We start from the raw sequence: 13542 nt of genomic DNA, 5'->3' as shown, positions 1-13542 counted from the left end.
TAAGGGTACAGGTTTCTTTTGGGGTGATGAAACGTTCTGGAAAATATTTTTAATTTTATTATTCATTTATTTAGGCTGTGCTGGGTCTTCCGTTGTGGCTCGTGGAAATGACCTCATCTCCCACTCTGTATCACCCAGCTCCAGATCCAAGCCACAGCTGGCTGCCCCCCACCCATGCTCTCACTCCTCACGAGTGATCAGAGTCCTGTTGGTTTAAGTCACTCAGTTTGTGATAGCATTACAGCAGCAACAAGAAACCAATACACTGTTGGAACAATTTATCTATAAAAAGAACTCACCTCCCCAAGCCTCAGTGTCCCAAGTGAAATGAGGATGGTTATGTGCTCACCATCCACGTCTATAGGCGTCTTGTCTCTCATAGGGCCGTGCACACAGAAGGTACTTAACGTCTGTGCAGTGAATGCGTGCCCACCGATGCTAGGTACTACCCAGCATTAATTCATTTACTCCTCAGGGACACTCCATGAGAGTAAAAACTATAGTCGACCCACTTGCTAGGTGAAGAAACAGAGGCAAGAGGTGTTAACCGACTGACCCTGAGGTTGCACAGCATGCTTGTGACTGAGCTGGGACATGCCTGCCCCCTGCAGGTGGGAGGATGACACGAGGCTGGGTCACAGTAGGAGTGGGTGCCGCATGCCTGGCGTTCTCAGCTCTGCCAAGGGTGCCGGCCATGGCTGCAGCTGGCGGCCACCACTCTGTTCTCAATGAGCATGGGGGGAGGGGGCACAGCTGCTCCAGAGGGCACTAGAAATAGGCTCAGGGGATTCCCTGGTGATCCAGTGGTTAGGACTTGGCGCTTTCACTGTCACGGTCCCGGGTTCAATTCCTGATCGGGGAACTAGGATCCTGCAAGCTGAGCGAGGTGGCCCAAAACAAACAAAACACGCAGGAGTGTTTCCTGTTGCCAGAAGGGCTGAGGGCCACTTGCTGCTGGCACCTGGAAGCCAGTGGCGGGCAGGCCGGCCACGCCCGGGGCAGCCCCACACAGTGAAGGCCTGAGGGCCGGCCGCGGCTGGGAGCCACTGAACATGGGCCCAGAGCCTGCACCTCGGGCCTCGCGTCTGAGGACCAGGACTCTGCAGCCGCCTGCCTGGGCTCAAAACCACCCTGGTTCAGGACTTCCCTGGTGGTCGACTGGTTAAGAATCCACCTGCCAACGCAGGGGACACAGGTTCGATCCCTGGTCTGGGAAGATCCCACGTGCCGTGGGGCAACTAACGCTGTCATGAGGACTGAGCCTGAGCTCCACAGCGAGAGAAGCCACTGCGGTGAGAAGCCGGTGCCCCCACTCGCTGCAAGTCCCTGCGTAGCCACGAAGACCCAGCACAGCCAAAAATAAAATAAACAAGTAAACTTAAAAAAAAAAAAAGAAAAAAACCTGGTTCAGCTGCAGACTCACTCTGTGACCGTCCGAGCTGAGTGAGCCCCTCTAACCATCTCTTCCGCATCCTCTTGTGAGGGTTAACAAAGGCACACGTCACGGCTTAGGACGGCCTGAGCGATGTTGCATCGCGTTGGCTCTGAGTGTCATTATTTTAGGAGTGAGAGCTCAGTGTCTAAATCTGTCACCCTTCCCAGTCCCCCGGGGCCGTCTGCGGGCAGCAGCAGGTATGAACGCCTCTGCCCCCACCCCGCTCCCTCACTCAGCCTGAGGTGTGCTTGTTGACTGACTACCCGACGCACCAACGGCAGGGCCCCTGGAGCTGCCCGTGGTTCCCAGGCAGGACAGGCAGAGGCGCAAGGACACAAGACCAGGTGGGGACCACAGGTTTATTGGGGGCTCCACGCGCACGCTCACGGCATCACACGAGGACGGCACGGTTACGCGGTACACTCGAGGCGGCCTCCGCCCACAGCTGGGGCCCCGAGGCCGTGGGGTGTGGCCTCCTCCCCTCGGCCCAGACCCAGCTGGGTGCCTTCCTCCTGGCCAGCTGAGGGAGGGGGCCGCTGGGGCGGACCCCAGGCCGGAAAGGGGAAGCGAGCAGGCTAGTCCGGGGAGGGACCGGGGCAGGAGGGGACGGCCACCCTCACTCTAGGGACTGCAACATCAGCAACTGTTTGAGCACCTTCGTCTGGCTGGTCTCACGGATCTCGCCAGCCAGGAACATCTCATCCACGACTGTGTAAACCTGAGGGAAGGGAGGGCGTGGGGAGACCCTGGGGTGAGCAGTGGGGGGGACCCCGGAGAGCTGGGGAGTTCTGATCCCCCAGAACCAGCAAACAGACCCCAGCGGAGGCACCGGGGTGGCTGTGGGCTTCTAGCCCCCCACTGACCCCCTCCTCTGGCTCCCTCCTCCTCATCTTCCCCAGGAGCCCACCTTATAGAAGTTGAACACCAGGTCCAGTTCACAGACGTTATGGAAATATTCATTTAAGACCTAGGAGAAGACAGAGGTGCTGCGAGATGAGCAAGGAGAGACACACACACACACATACACACACACAGGAGCAGAGGCGTCAGAAAGAGGCGGCACAAAAACAAGGCAGAGGGGACTTCCCTGGTCCAGTGGCTAAGACGCCATGCTCTCACGGCAGGGGGCCCGGGTTCGATCCCTGGTCAGGGAATCAGAGGCCACATCCCACAACCAGGGATCCTGCATGCGGCAATGAAGATCGAGGATCCCAAGCACTGAGACTAAGACCCGGTGCAGACGAAAGAAAGAAAGAAAGAAGGAAACAAGGCAGAGAGAAACTGAAGGGGAACAGACACCGGAGGAAACATCAAGGTGTCCCTCCCCCAGGCTGAGGGCTCCGCACCCTAACAGAGGGGATCCGGATGGCGCCCGCCATCCACCTGCCCCCAGCCCATGCACCTCCACAAAGTTGTGGATGGCCTCCAGGTAGGCCAGGTTGTTGTCGTTGACGTCCACGCAGATGCAGAAGTAGAGGCCAGCATAGCGTCGGTAAATGATCTTGAAGTTCCGGAACTGCGGGGCAGAGAGGTGGGCGGTCAGTGACAGGGCGTGCCCAGGACCCCACATACTGGGCAGGATGGCACTAACATGTGCAGTCCTGCGTTCCACACATGGGTCCCGGAGGCCCTGCTCTGTTGTCTGACTCTGCGCTGGGGACAGAGGGGTGGCCTGGCTCTCCCTGCCTCGGGCTCACAGTCCAATGGAGCATCATCCTTAGTTATCCCGAGTGGGCAGCGAGGGGCTGTGGGTGCTCAGAGGGGACAAGAGGCTGACCCACCCTGGGAGTCCAGGAGGGCTTCCTGGAAGAGGGGGCATCTGCACTGAGATCTGGAGGATGAGCAGGAGTGATCAGACAGGAGTGCTTTAGGCAGAGGGAATAGTACCGGGCAAAAGCCAGAGCCAAGAGGTGGGGGTGCTCCAGGGTATCCATCTCCCCCTTTCCGTGACCCGCTGTTGCCTCTGGAAGGAGTCGAACTCCTCAGCCTGGAACTAAGCTAGCAAATTCTTCCACAAACACTGCCTGAGCACATGCTGTGTGGCAGGCTTTGTGCTGAGCAGTACAGGCTCACTGCCTCCTGTAACCAAGACAATCCTAGTCCTGCCCTTAACTGAACCGTAAGATAAATATTCCTACCATAACACATGAATACAACCCAGGAATAAATATTCATGAGCCAGGGATGCAGACTCTAATTTTATACCATGTGTAAGTAGATAAAGCCATAGACAGAGATCCATGATGTCCTGGCTGGCAAAGCATCCGAAAAATCCAGTCCAGCGTGTGTGTGTGTGGCGCCATCTGCTGGCAACTGCAAAAGCCAACTCAAGCCTCTGATTTTTCTTCATTTTTTTCCCCCAGCTTATCTTTGTGAATGCCTATACTTTTGATCTTCATGGCCAAGTGATCACTCACCTAGAGCCAGACATCCTGGAATGTGAAGTCAAGTGGGGCTTAGAAAGCATCACTACGAACAAAGGTAGTGGAGGTGATGGAATTCCAGTTGAGCTATTTCAAGTCCTGGAAGATGATGCTGTGAAAGTGCTGCACTCAATATGCCAGCAAATTTGGAAAACTCAGCAGTGGCCACAGGACTGGAAAAGGTCAGTTTTCATTCCAATCCCAAAGAAAGGCAATGCCAAAGAATGCTCAAACTACCGCACAATTGCACTCATCTCACACGCTAGTAAAGTAATGCTCAAAATTCTCCAAACCAGGCTTCAGCAATAAATGAACTGTGAACTTCCAGATATTGAAGCTGGTTTTAGAAAAGGCAGAGGAACCAGAGATCAAATTGCCAACGTCCACTGGATCACTGAAAAAGCAAGAGAGTTCCAGAAAAACATCTATTTCTGCATTATTGACTGTGCCAAAGCCTTTGACTGGGTGGATCACAATAAACTGTGGAACATTCTGAAAGAGATGGGAATACCAGACCACCTGACCTGCCTCTTGAGAAACCTATATGCAGGTCAGGAAGCAACAGTTAGAACTGGACATGGAGCAACAGACTGGTTCCAAATAGGAAAAGGAGTACGTCAAGGCTGTATATTGTCACCCTGCTTATTTAACTTATATGCAGAGTACATCATGAGAAACGCTGGGCTGGAAGAAGCACAAGCTGGAATCAAGATTGCTGGGAGAAATATCAATGACCTCAGATATGCAGATGACACCACCCTGATAGCAGAAAGTGAAGAGGAACTCAAAAGCCTCTTGATGAAAGTGAAAGAGGAGAGTGAAAAAGTTGGCTTAAAGCTCAACATTCAGAAAACGAAGATCATGACATCTGGTCCCATCACTTCATGGGAAATAGATGGGGAAACAGTGGATACAGTGTCAGACTTTATTTTGGGGGGCTCCAAAATCACTGCAGATGGTGACTGCAGCCATGAAATTATAGGACGCTTACTCCTTGGAAGGAAAGTTATGACCAACCTAGATAGCATATTGAAAAGCACAGACATTACTTTGGCAACAAAGGTCCGTCTAGTCAAGGCTAATTTTCCAGTGGTCATGTGTGGATGTGAGAGTTGGACTGTGAAGAAAGCTGAGTGCCAAAGAATTGATGCTTTTGAACTGTGGTGTTGGAGAAGACTCTTGAGAGTCCCTTGGACTGCAAGATCCAACCAGTCCATTCTGAAGGAGATCAGTCCTGGGTGTTCATTGGAAGGACTGATGCTAAAGCTGAAACTCCAATACTTTGGCCACCTCATGTGAAGAGTTGACTCATTGGAAAAGACTCTGACGCTGGGATGGATTGGGGGCAGGAGGAGAAGGGGACAACAGAGGATGAGATGGCTGGATGGCATCACTGACTCAATGGACGTGAGTTTGAGTGAACTCCAGGAGTTGGTGATGGACAGGGAGGCCTGGTGTGCTGCGATTCATGGGGTCCCAGAGTCGGACACGACTGAGCAACTGAACTGAACTGATTGAACTGATACTTTTGCGGAGAAGGCAATGCCAACCCACTCCAGTACTCTTGCCTGGAAAATCCCATGGATGGAGGAGCCTGGTGGGCTGCAGTCCATGGGGGCACGAAGAGTCGGACACAACTGAGCGACTTCCCTTTCACTTTTCTCTTTCATACATTGGAGAAGGAAATGGCAACCCACTGCAGTGTTCTTGCCTGGAGAATCCCAGGGACGGGGGAGCCTGGTGGGCTGCCGTCTATGGGGTCGCAAAGAGTCGGACACGACTGAAGCGACTTAGCAGCAGCAGCATATTGAGCTGTTGTTGTTTAGTCCTTTAGTCCCCAAGTTGTATCCGATTCTTTTGAGACCCCAGAGACTGCAGCCCGCTGGGCTCCTCTGTCCATGGGATTTCCCAGGCAAGAATCCTGGAGCAGGTTGCCATTTCCTTTTCCAGGGGATCTTCTCCGCCCAGCGATCGATCCCACATCTCCTGCGTTGGCAGGCAGATTCTTTACCGCTGAGTCACCAAGGAAGCCCAATATTATTACAGTAGCTCCTGCACATAATCCATGGATTAGTAAGAATATATCAGGATGTTAACTCTACTTTAAAAAAATAAAAAAGGTTCACGATCAAATGATTGAAGGCCCCTGCTCTGGAGGGGCGGGTTCGAGACAAGAATCCACGAGGGCAGGAAGACTTGAGCTGGAGAAGTTACCCACCGACCGTCACAGCTGGTGTAGCCTTGGCGGGCTCTGACCCTCAACAGTGCTCTTTTCTCTCCCCCTATCATCCGCCTGGCTCCGAATGTCACCGCTGTGTCACCACTGATGCCCTGCACAGGGCTCCAGTCCGGAGTGGGCCTGGGGCGGGAGCAATCTAAGACGGTCCGGCCCCCTTGTGACATTCTCACCTGGCATCAGACCTTTCTGGCTCCTCCCTGCCCACTCCAGGTCCCTCAGCTGCTGTCGTTTCCAGCACTCAGCGTGGGGCCGGCCCTGCGCTGGCAGCATGGTGCCCCGGGAGAGCCGACATCCCTTATGCTCTGGCTCCCCTCCCTTCATCATCCCGCCCCCCCACATCTCCACTGGGTTGGGAATGGACACCCCACTGCTGATCTTCCCCTCCTTGTTCTTTGCTAAGTCAGCCCATCTGGGAAAGTGACAGCGCCCCCTACTGGTGGCTCCATTCTCTTTCCCATACCTCCTCCAATCTTTGGCCCTTCAGTTGGCTCTCCTTTGAAAATGCTTCTCGCCACCCCCACTGTTTCCATGACTGTGAAAGTCACCAGCATCTCTCACCTGGGCTGCAGTGGTCACCTCCTGAGCAGTCCTCTGCTTCTGCTCCTGCCCCTTAGAGAGGGATCCCTAAAGCCTAAGCTAGCCTACCTCCCTCCTCAGCTCAAAAGCCTCCTGTGGCTCCCTTCTTGCTCAGAGTAAGGGCCCAAGTCCTCATGACAGGTCACAAGGCCCTGAACCTCCTACTTCTGTTGTATCTTCAATCTCATCTGCTCCCACCTTCCTCCCTGGCTTACCCCACCTCAGATATACTGGCTTTCTTGCTATTCCAGGAATGCCCTTGTACGCCCTGCTGCCTCAGGGCCTTTGCACTTATTGTCAGATATCATCTCCTTCCACTTCTCCATTCCTTCAGGTCTGGGTTCAAACGTCCCCTGTTCAATGAAGACTTCCTGATCAAACCATTTAAACCCACGTTCCACTCCCCACCCCCCACTGTATACATCCCAGCCATTCCATCCCCCACAGCTGCTTCCTTTTTCTCCCTGGCATCTATCATACCTGATACTCTATATCTTCATTATAATAAGAACTTCCCATCGACTAAAACTAAAAACGTCAGCGGTCAGCTCTCCGAGGGAAGGGGCTGGGTCTGTTTCATTTCCTGCTGTATCACCAGTGCCTAGAACAGTACTCGGCACATAGTGAGCCACCAATAAATATCTGTTGAACTCTACATGGACAGAGGAGCCTGGCGGGCCACAGTCAACGGGGTCACAGAGAGTCAGACACGACTGAGTGCGAATACACACACACACAGGACAATCAGCCTGGTCTCTTAACAGGCTAATACCGTGGGAATTAAAGCTAGAAGCATCTCAATAAAGAGACCAAAACCAATGCCAAGATCCTTGACTGGCTTTGGACAATCAGTTTTGATGATCTGTGCTATGCTAAGTTGCTTCAGTCATGTTTGACTCTTTGTGACCCCATGGACTGTAGCCTGCCAGGCTCCTCAGTCCGTGGGATTCTTCAGGCAAGAATGCTGCAATAGGTTGCCATGCCCTCCTCCAGGGGATCTTCCTGACCTAGGGATCGAACTTGCATCTCTTATGTCCCCTGCACTGGCAGGTGGGTTCTTTACCACTAGGGTCACCTGGGAAGCCCTCTGATGATCTGGGGGAAATTTAAATATTGATCAGGTTTAGAGCAATATTAGTAAGGAAGTATGACTCCTTTTATCAGGCCTGATGATACTGTGGTCATGGAAGGCAGTGTCTTTTTTTTTTCTGAGATGTACCCTGAAATATTTAGAGATGAAATGTCATTATCTCTATACCTTTTTTTTGACTGCAATACATGGCTTATGCAATCTTAGTTCCTCAACCAGGGACTGAATCTGCACCTTTAGGAGTGACAGCACGCAATCCTACCCTCCAGACCGCCAGGGGACTCCCCCATGATCTCTCTAACTGAACTGAAAACACGACAGCCAGGGATGGTTCGGTACACCATTCTCTATGCTTATGTGTTTGAGCATTTTTGTAGTAAGTTTTTAAAAGGCATCAGGAAAAAAAAAAAAGGTTATTTGGCAAAAAAAAAAAGAGAGAAAATAAAAGCAAAAATGCAAACTCTTAATACTGATGAAATCTGGGGGAATTTTCAGTTGATGTCTCATTGTACTAACCTGTATGTCTGAAAATGTTCACCCTGAAAAGTAACCCACCCTCCTCAAAGGAAGAAGATGGCAGGCAAGTTGAATAAATGAATGGTGGGGAGGAAGAAGAGTCTGAGAGATTATCGCCATCTGAGGCTGGGAAGGGGGGCATCAAAAGAAAGCAGGGGAGTGTGGGAGGCACTGGCAGGGGTGGGGGTAGCTGTCACCTCCACAAAGTTGGTGTGTTTGGCGTCTCGGACAGTGACCACGGCATGCACTTCCTCGATCAGCTTCTGTTTCTCGTCATCATCGAACTGCATGTACCACTTGGCCAGGCGCGTCTTGCCTGCTCGGTTCTGGATGAGGATGAAGCGGATCTGGGGATGGCAAGAGGAGGAGGCAGGGAGAGAGGTGGGGTGGGCGAGCCAGTGCAGGGCGGCCCTGCCCAACAGCCCCACCCTGCCCCATGGGGAAGACAGGGTCCACGTGTCACAGCTGCCTGCCTTCCATGGGTCTCTGCCACTCCCCTGAGCAAAGATAGGGTCCACGTGTCCCGGCTGCCTGCCTTCCAAGGGTCTCCGCCACTCCCCTGAGCCCAGCCAGGCTGACCTGGCCACCTGCTCCGGTCCCAGGTCCCTCCAACACCCCGTGGAGTGATCTCTCGTCCACTGGCCAACTCTGCAGTCGTTTCTAGGGCGCTGAGTCCCAAGCTCCACCAAGTCTTGTCTCCCTGACCTTGGACAAAAGATCCACCCTTCTACGCCTCAGTTTCCCCATGGTGAAACAAGTTTTCCTTAGAAGACTCACCTTGTCAGGGTGTTTTGAAGGTTAAATAAGTTTATAAATTTAGTCAGTGGCTGGCACTAACAGGCAAGCCAGGTGTCAGCTGCAATTATCATCAGTGATGCCTAGGAGACCTGAGGTGTTTTTAAGATTTTGAAACGCCAGCTCAGCTGTCACAGGGCTACTGTGAACACCGAACAAGTTGATCTCGGAAGTGTTTTGTATAGTCCCATTTATATACTGAGTGTTCAATAAAATTAACTATTATGACTGATGCATTTGACCAAGTGGCTAAAAACACAGACTCTAGAGCCCGAATGAATCCTGGCACTGTTGGCTGTGAGTGTGTAGGCAAGTTACTTCACCTCTCTGGACCTCAGTTTCACTGTTTGCACAATGGGTATAATGAGAGCACCTCCCTCATGAGACCGTTGCATGAGTTCATGAACACAACAGGGATAAAACAGTGACTAGCACATACTAAGCATTATACAAATATTAGTTCTTAGTGATATAATTCATTGTTATTTGACTTTGAGAAAATCATGGGCCAAGTGCATGCAGCTAGGAAGCCTGTCTTTGAGCCCAGTTCTGTTGGAGACGGGTGTGCTCATGTCCATTTTATAGATGAAGAAATCGAGGCTCAGAGAATGGAAGTCTCACAGCCAGAAAGCAGAGCTGGGAATCCAAAGGCTTTGCTCTGAATCCCCTTATCCTGACTTGTGGAAGCCTCCACCGGGTCACGAGAGGCTGCTCTCTTTCGTAAGCCTCATTCTTCACACACTCCATCCCTCCTCCCCCAACTCATCTGAGCTGGACGGGAACAGGATATTACACTCTCCTTCCAAGAACCCCTTCTGCTGAGCCAGGGAAAACCACTTCCTAGCAAGGCAGGGGTCCTGGCAGGCAGGCAAAGAGCATGGGGTGGGTGTGGGACCCACACCAGGCAGCCACAGCCTGGGGGCCAGAGCCAGAGATAGATGGAGGAGATCGGGAGGAGAGATGGGAGCAAGGCTACAGAACTAAGGGAGAGCTCTGTCTCTGACTCCTGAATTCCCTCATACACCTCTTCCTGTTTCTCCTCCCAACTAGAGTCTCTCCATCCCAGGGAATCCACACTGAGAAGTCTCATCCTTTCTGTATCCTCGCCCCTCTGATGTCCCCTCTCAGTGCCTACCTCCCCCCCCGGCCCCGCCCCCCTCCCCCCCCCAGCCTTCTCTACCTCCAAGTTCCCCCGGCCCCCCCCCGGAGCTGCTCTCTTTTGACTCCTGCTTTCCCAGTTTCAGGGCTCTCTGTCAGGGTGCCCCATCCCTGGAGACTGGCGCCAGCTCCAATGCCCAGTCCTTGTTCCTCAAACCCCTTCTCCACCTCTCACTTCCATGCTTACTCCCTACCCTGTGAGAACCCTCCTCTTGCAGAGACCTGTTCCATTGCTCCCATTCATGTGTAGTATTCACTGCCTACTCCAAGCCTTCTTCCCTCTTACAGCACACTTTTCCTAACTCTAAAGCCCCATTCCCTACAGTACTTCCTGTCTCCAGGGTCCAGTCTCTTACCCTTGAGACTCTCACCAGCAGTATCCCACCCGGTTCCAACACCCTCTCTCCTCCTGCAACATCGGCTTCCTGCCCCTAGAGACCTCCTCTCTCCTATCTCAACGTCTCCCATTCTTCTCCAGCTCTTCTGACGCACTCCCGGAAAGCCCTCCGCTTGGGACGCCCCCTCCCCACCTCCAGTTCCTTCTCCCCGCTTCTGAGATGCTGCCTCGTGAGTAGCCTCCCAGTTTCAAAACCCTCCAACCATCTCGAATGTCTCCCTCCCGCACAGCCCTCTCCCCTGACACCTGGTCTTCAAAAGCCCCCCCTAGCCTCGATAACCACAGTACACACTCGCGCCCAGAACCACCCCCAGTTGCCTCCTCCGCCGGCCTTTCATCGGCCCCAATCCCGAGAGCCCGCGCCCGGCCCAGACCATCGCACCGCAGGAGGGGCGGCTTGTCAGTATCCCACCGAGCCTGGAGTACCTGCACGTGGACCCACCCTTCGCCCGTCCCCAGCGTAGGCGCGCCCTCGTTACCATGGCGACCCCCGTCCGGACCCCAGCGGCCCCGGTCCCGCGGCTTCTGGGTGGCTCTGGCTCCGGCAGCTGTTGGGGGAACCCAGGCGTAGAAGCGGACTTCCGGCAGAAGAACTCGCCCGCCCTCTCGCGCACAGCCCACTGGGAATTGTAGTCCTGAAAAAAATAGGCTCACTCGTCGGGGAGGCAACCCGGGAAAAGAGCCGGTCGCGCTTCCCAGCATGCCGCGCGACTGGGCTTTTCCTACGGCAAGGTTCAGGCTCCAAATGCATGTTGGGAGCCACGGGTTATTATCTCCTCGGAGGACTACAGTTCCCGACATGCCTGACAGCCAGCGAGACGAGAGTTGCATCCTGGGAAAAGTAGTTCCGTCAGCCCTCCCTCCACCTCCCAGCCTAGGCGAGAAGGACATGCTGGGAATAACTGTTTTAAATAAAACAGCGTTGGGAAATGTAATTATGTTTCCGTGGTTACCTAGTGCTCTGTTTAAAATGTGTTGAGTGTTTCTCTGGGAGACAGACAGTGGTTTAATAGCATCAATTTAGAAGTCAGAATTGTGTGCAAATCCTGCCGTTGCATTCCCTAGCTCTGTGACTTTGGGCGAGAAGTTTCAACTCTTAACTCAATTTCTTCATCTGTTAAACAGAAGTGATCAAGGGGTCACCTCACTGGGGTGGTTTTAAAGCTTCGGCCAGTTTCCCAAGTACTTAGCATAGTGCTCGACACATGGTAAGTGCTCAATAAACATGAGTTAAAATCATGAATGTTCACTGTTTATATCATGTAATAGGGGTCTTCTTGCTTCCTATTCACAGGTACACCTGTCTTCTTACACGGCCCAGCTGTTGGGGACCCCTTGCTAGAACACGGTGGCACATAGTAAGCACTCGATAAAGGTATTGCTACTGAGGGCAGACTTGCCATAATAAAAACAAAACAGATCCTGGATGTAAATTAAAAGTGTGGTATTAGCAGAAGAACTAACACATAGGTGTTGAATAACTGTAGGGGCAAAAAGAGGTAAGAGATCATTTTCAGTTCTTGCACTCCTCTATCACCTACAGGGTTGGGACCAGGACAAAGTAAGCAATGTGCCCAAGGTACAAAAATTTAAAAGGCACTCACTCTTAGATGTTGACCCTTGCAAGGGCCTGAAAGTGAGCATCTGGCTTGCCTCCCCTTGGTCCAGCCCTGTTCTCTAGCACTCAGCTAAGTGCCTGGCACAAGTCTGGTGTTTGACAAGTTTCCTGAATGAATGAATAGGAATCAAGGAAACAGACACCCTTAAGGCTAAGTAACAGAAGTTTTACAGGAATGAGTAGTTAGTATGTAATTTGTTTGAATGACCATGAAGACCAAAGTTGTTAAAATCGATCTATGATGTAAAAACAGGAGCAGTGATTATCTCTGTGGACAGGGGGCTAGGAGGCAAGGGTTATGCTGGATTTGGCATAGTAATATTCTGTATCTTGAAAGAGGTTTTAGTTACATAGATGTAGATACACACCAAAAATCAACAAACAATACACAGGATTTGTGCATTTCATATTACATAAAATTTACCTAAGGGGTTTCCCTGGACTGCGCCCCCACCCCAGAATTTTTTAACTGAACAAAAAAAGTCAAAAATATTGAACCGTAGTTGATAATATGCCTGCTGTTTTGTTTTTTGTATTTTGGCTGTGCTGCACAGCATGCAGGTCTTAGTTCTCAGACCAGGAATCGGCACCATAGACCCCCACAGTGCAAGCGCAGATTCTTAATCACTGGACCGCCAGGAAAGTCCCTGCAATTAACCTTTAATTATATCAGAAAAAGAAGTCAGATTAGTGGATAGAGATATTAAAGAATAGAGAGGTGAAAAATAACCAAAATTATAGACTCTAGACGCTGAGTATATGGGTATACACTGTGTAAAGCACCTTGGAAGGAAAGTTATGACCAACCTAGACAGCATATTAAAAAGCAGAGACATTACTTTGCCAGCAAAGGTCCATCTAGTCAAGGCTATGGTTTTTCCAGTAGTCATGTATGGATGTGAGAGTTGGACTATAAAGATAGCTGAGTGCAGAAAAATTGATGCTTTTGAACTGTGGTGTTGGAGAAGACTCTTGAGAGTCCCTTGGACTGCAAGGAGATCCAACCAGTCCATCCTAAAGGAAATCAGTCCTGGGTGTTCATTGGAGGGACTGATGTTGAAGCTAAAACTCCAATACTTTGACCACCTGATGCGAAGAGCTGACTCATTTGAAAAGACCCTGATGCTGGGAAAGATTGAGGGCAGGAGGAAAAGGGGACGACAGAGGATGAGATGGTTGGATGGCATCACCGACACAATGGACATGAGTTTGGGTGGACTCTGAGTTGGTGATGGACAGGGAGGCCTGGCCTGCTGCAATTCATGGGGTCACAAAGAGTCGGACATGACTGAGCG

The 13542-nt window shown here is 51.8% G+C and overlaps 1 protein-coding gene across 2 annotated transcripts; it reads right to left on the bottom strand.

The window, feature by feature from the left end:
* Nucleotides 1-1776: 1776 nt before the first annotated feature.
* On the bottom strand, nt 1777-11321 carry AP2S1 (adaptor related protein complex 2 subunit sigma 1). 2 transcript variants are annotated; one of them, XM_040252456.1, is made up of 5 exons: nt 11109-11321; nt 8477-8626; nt 2838-2951; nt 2343-2402; nt 1777-2153 (listed from the first exon to the last, which is right to left on the bottom strand). In XM_040252456.1, the coding sequence occupies exons 1-5, from the start codon at nt 11109-11111 to the stop codon at nt 2052-2054; spliced, it is 429 nt and encodes a 142-aa protein (XP_040108390.1). In that variant the 5' UTR covers nt 11112-11321; the 3' UTR covers nt 1777-2051. The 2 variants fall into 2 exon arrangements, 1 of the variants encoding a protein (XP_040108390.1); XR_005723205.1 differs by having other exon boundaries at nt 2343-2951; nt 11109-11275.
* Nucleotides 11322-13542: the final 2221 nt, after the last annotated feature.

This window comes from Oryx dammah, unplaced genomic scaffold, assembly GCF_014754425.2.
Source record: "Oryx dammah isolate SB20612 unplaced genomic scaffold, SCBI_Odam_1.1 HiC_scaffold_13, whole genome shotgun sequence".
Taxonomy (NCBI): domain Eukaryota; kingdom Metazoa; phylum Chordata; class Mammalia; order Artiodactyla; family Bovidae; genus Oryx; species Oryx dammah.
Note: the sequence above shows the minus strand (reverse complement) of the source record. Positions and strands in the feature narration are given on the sequence as shown.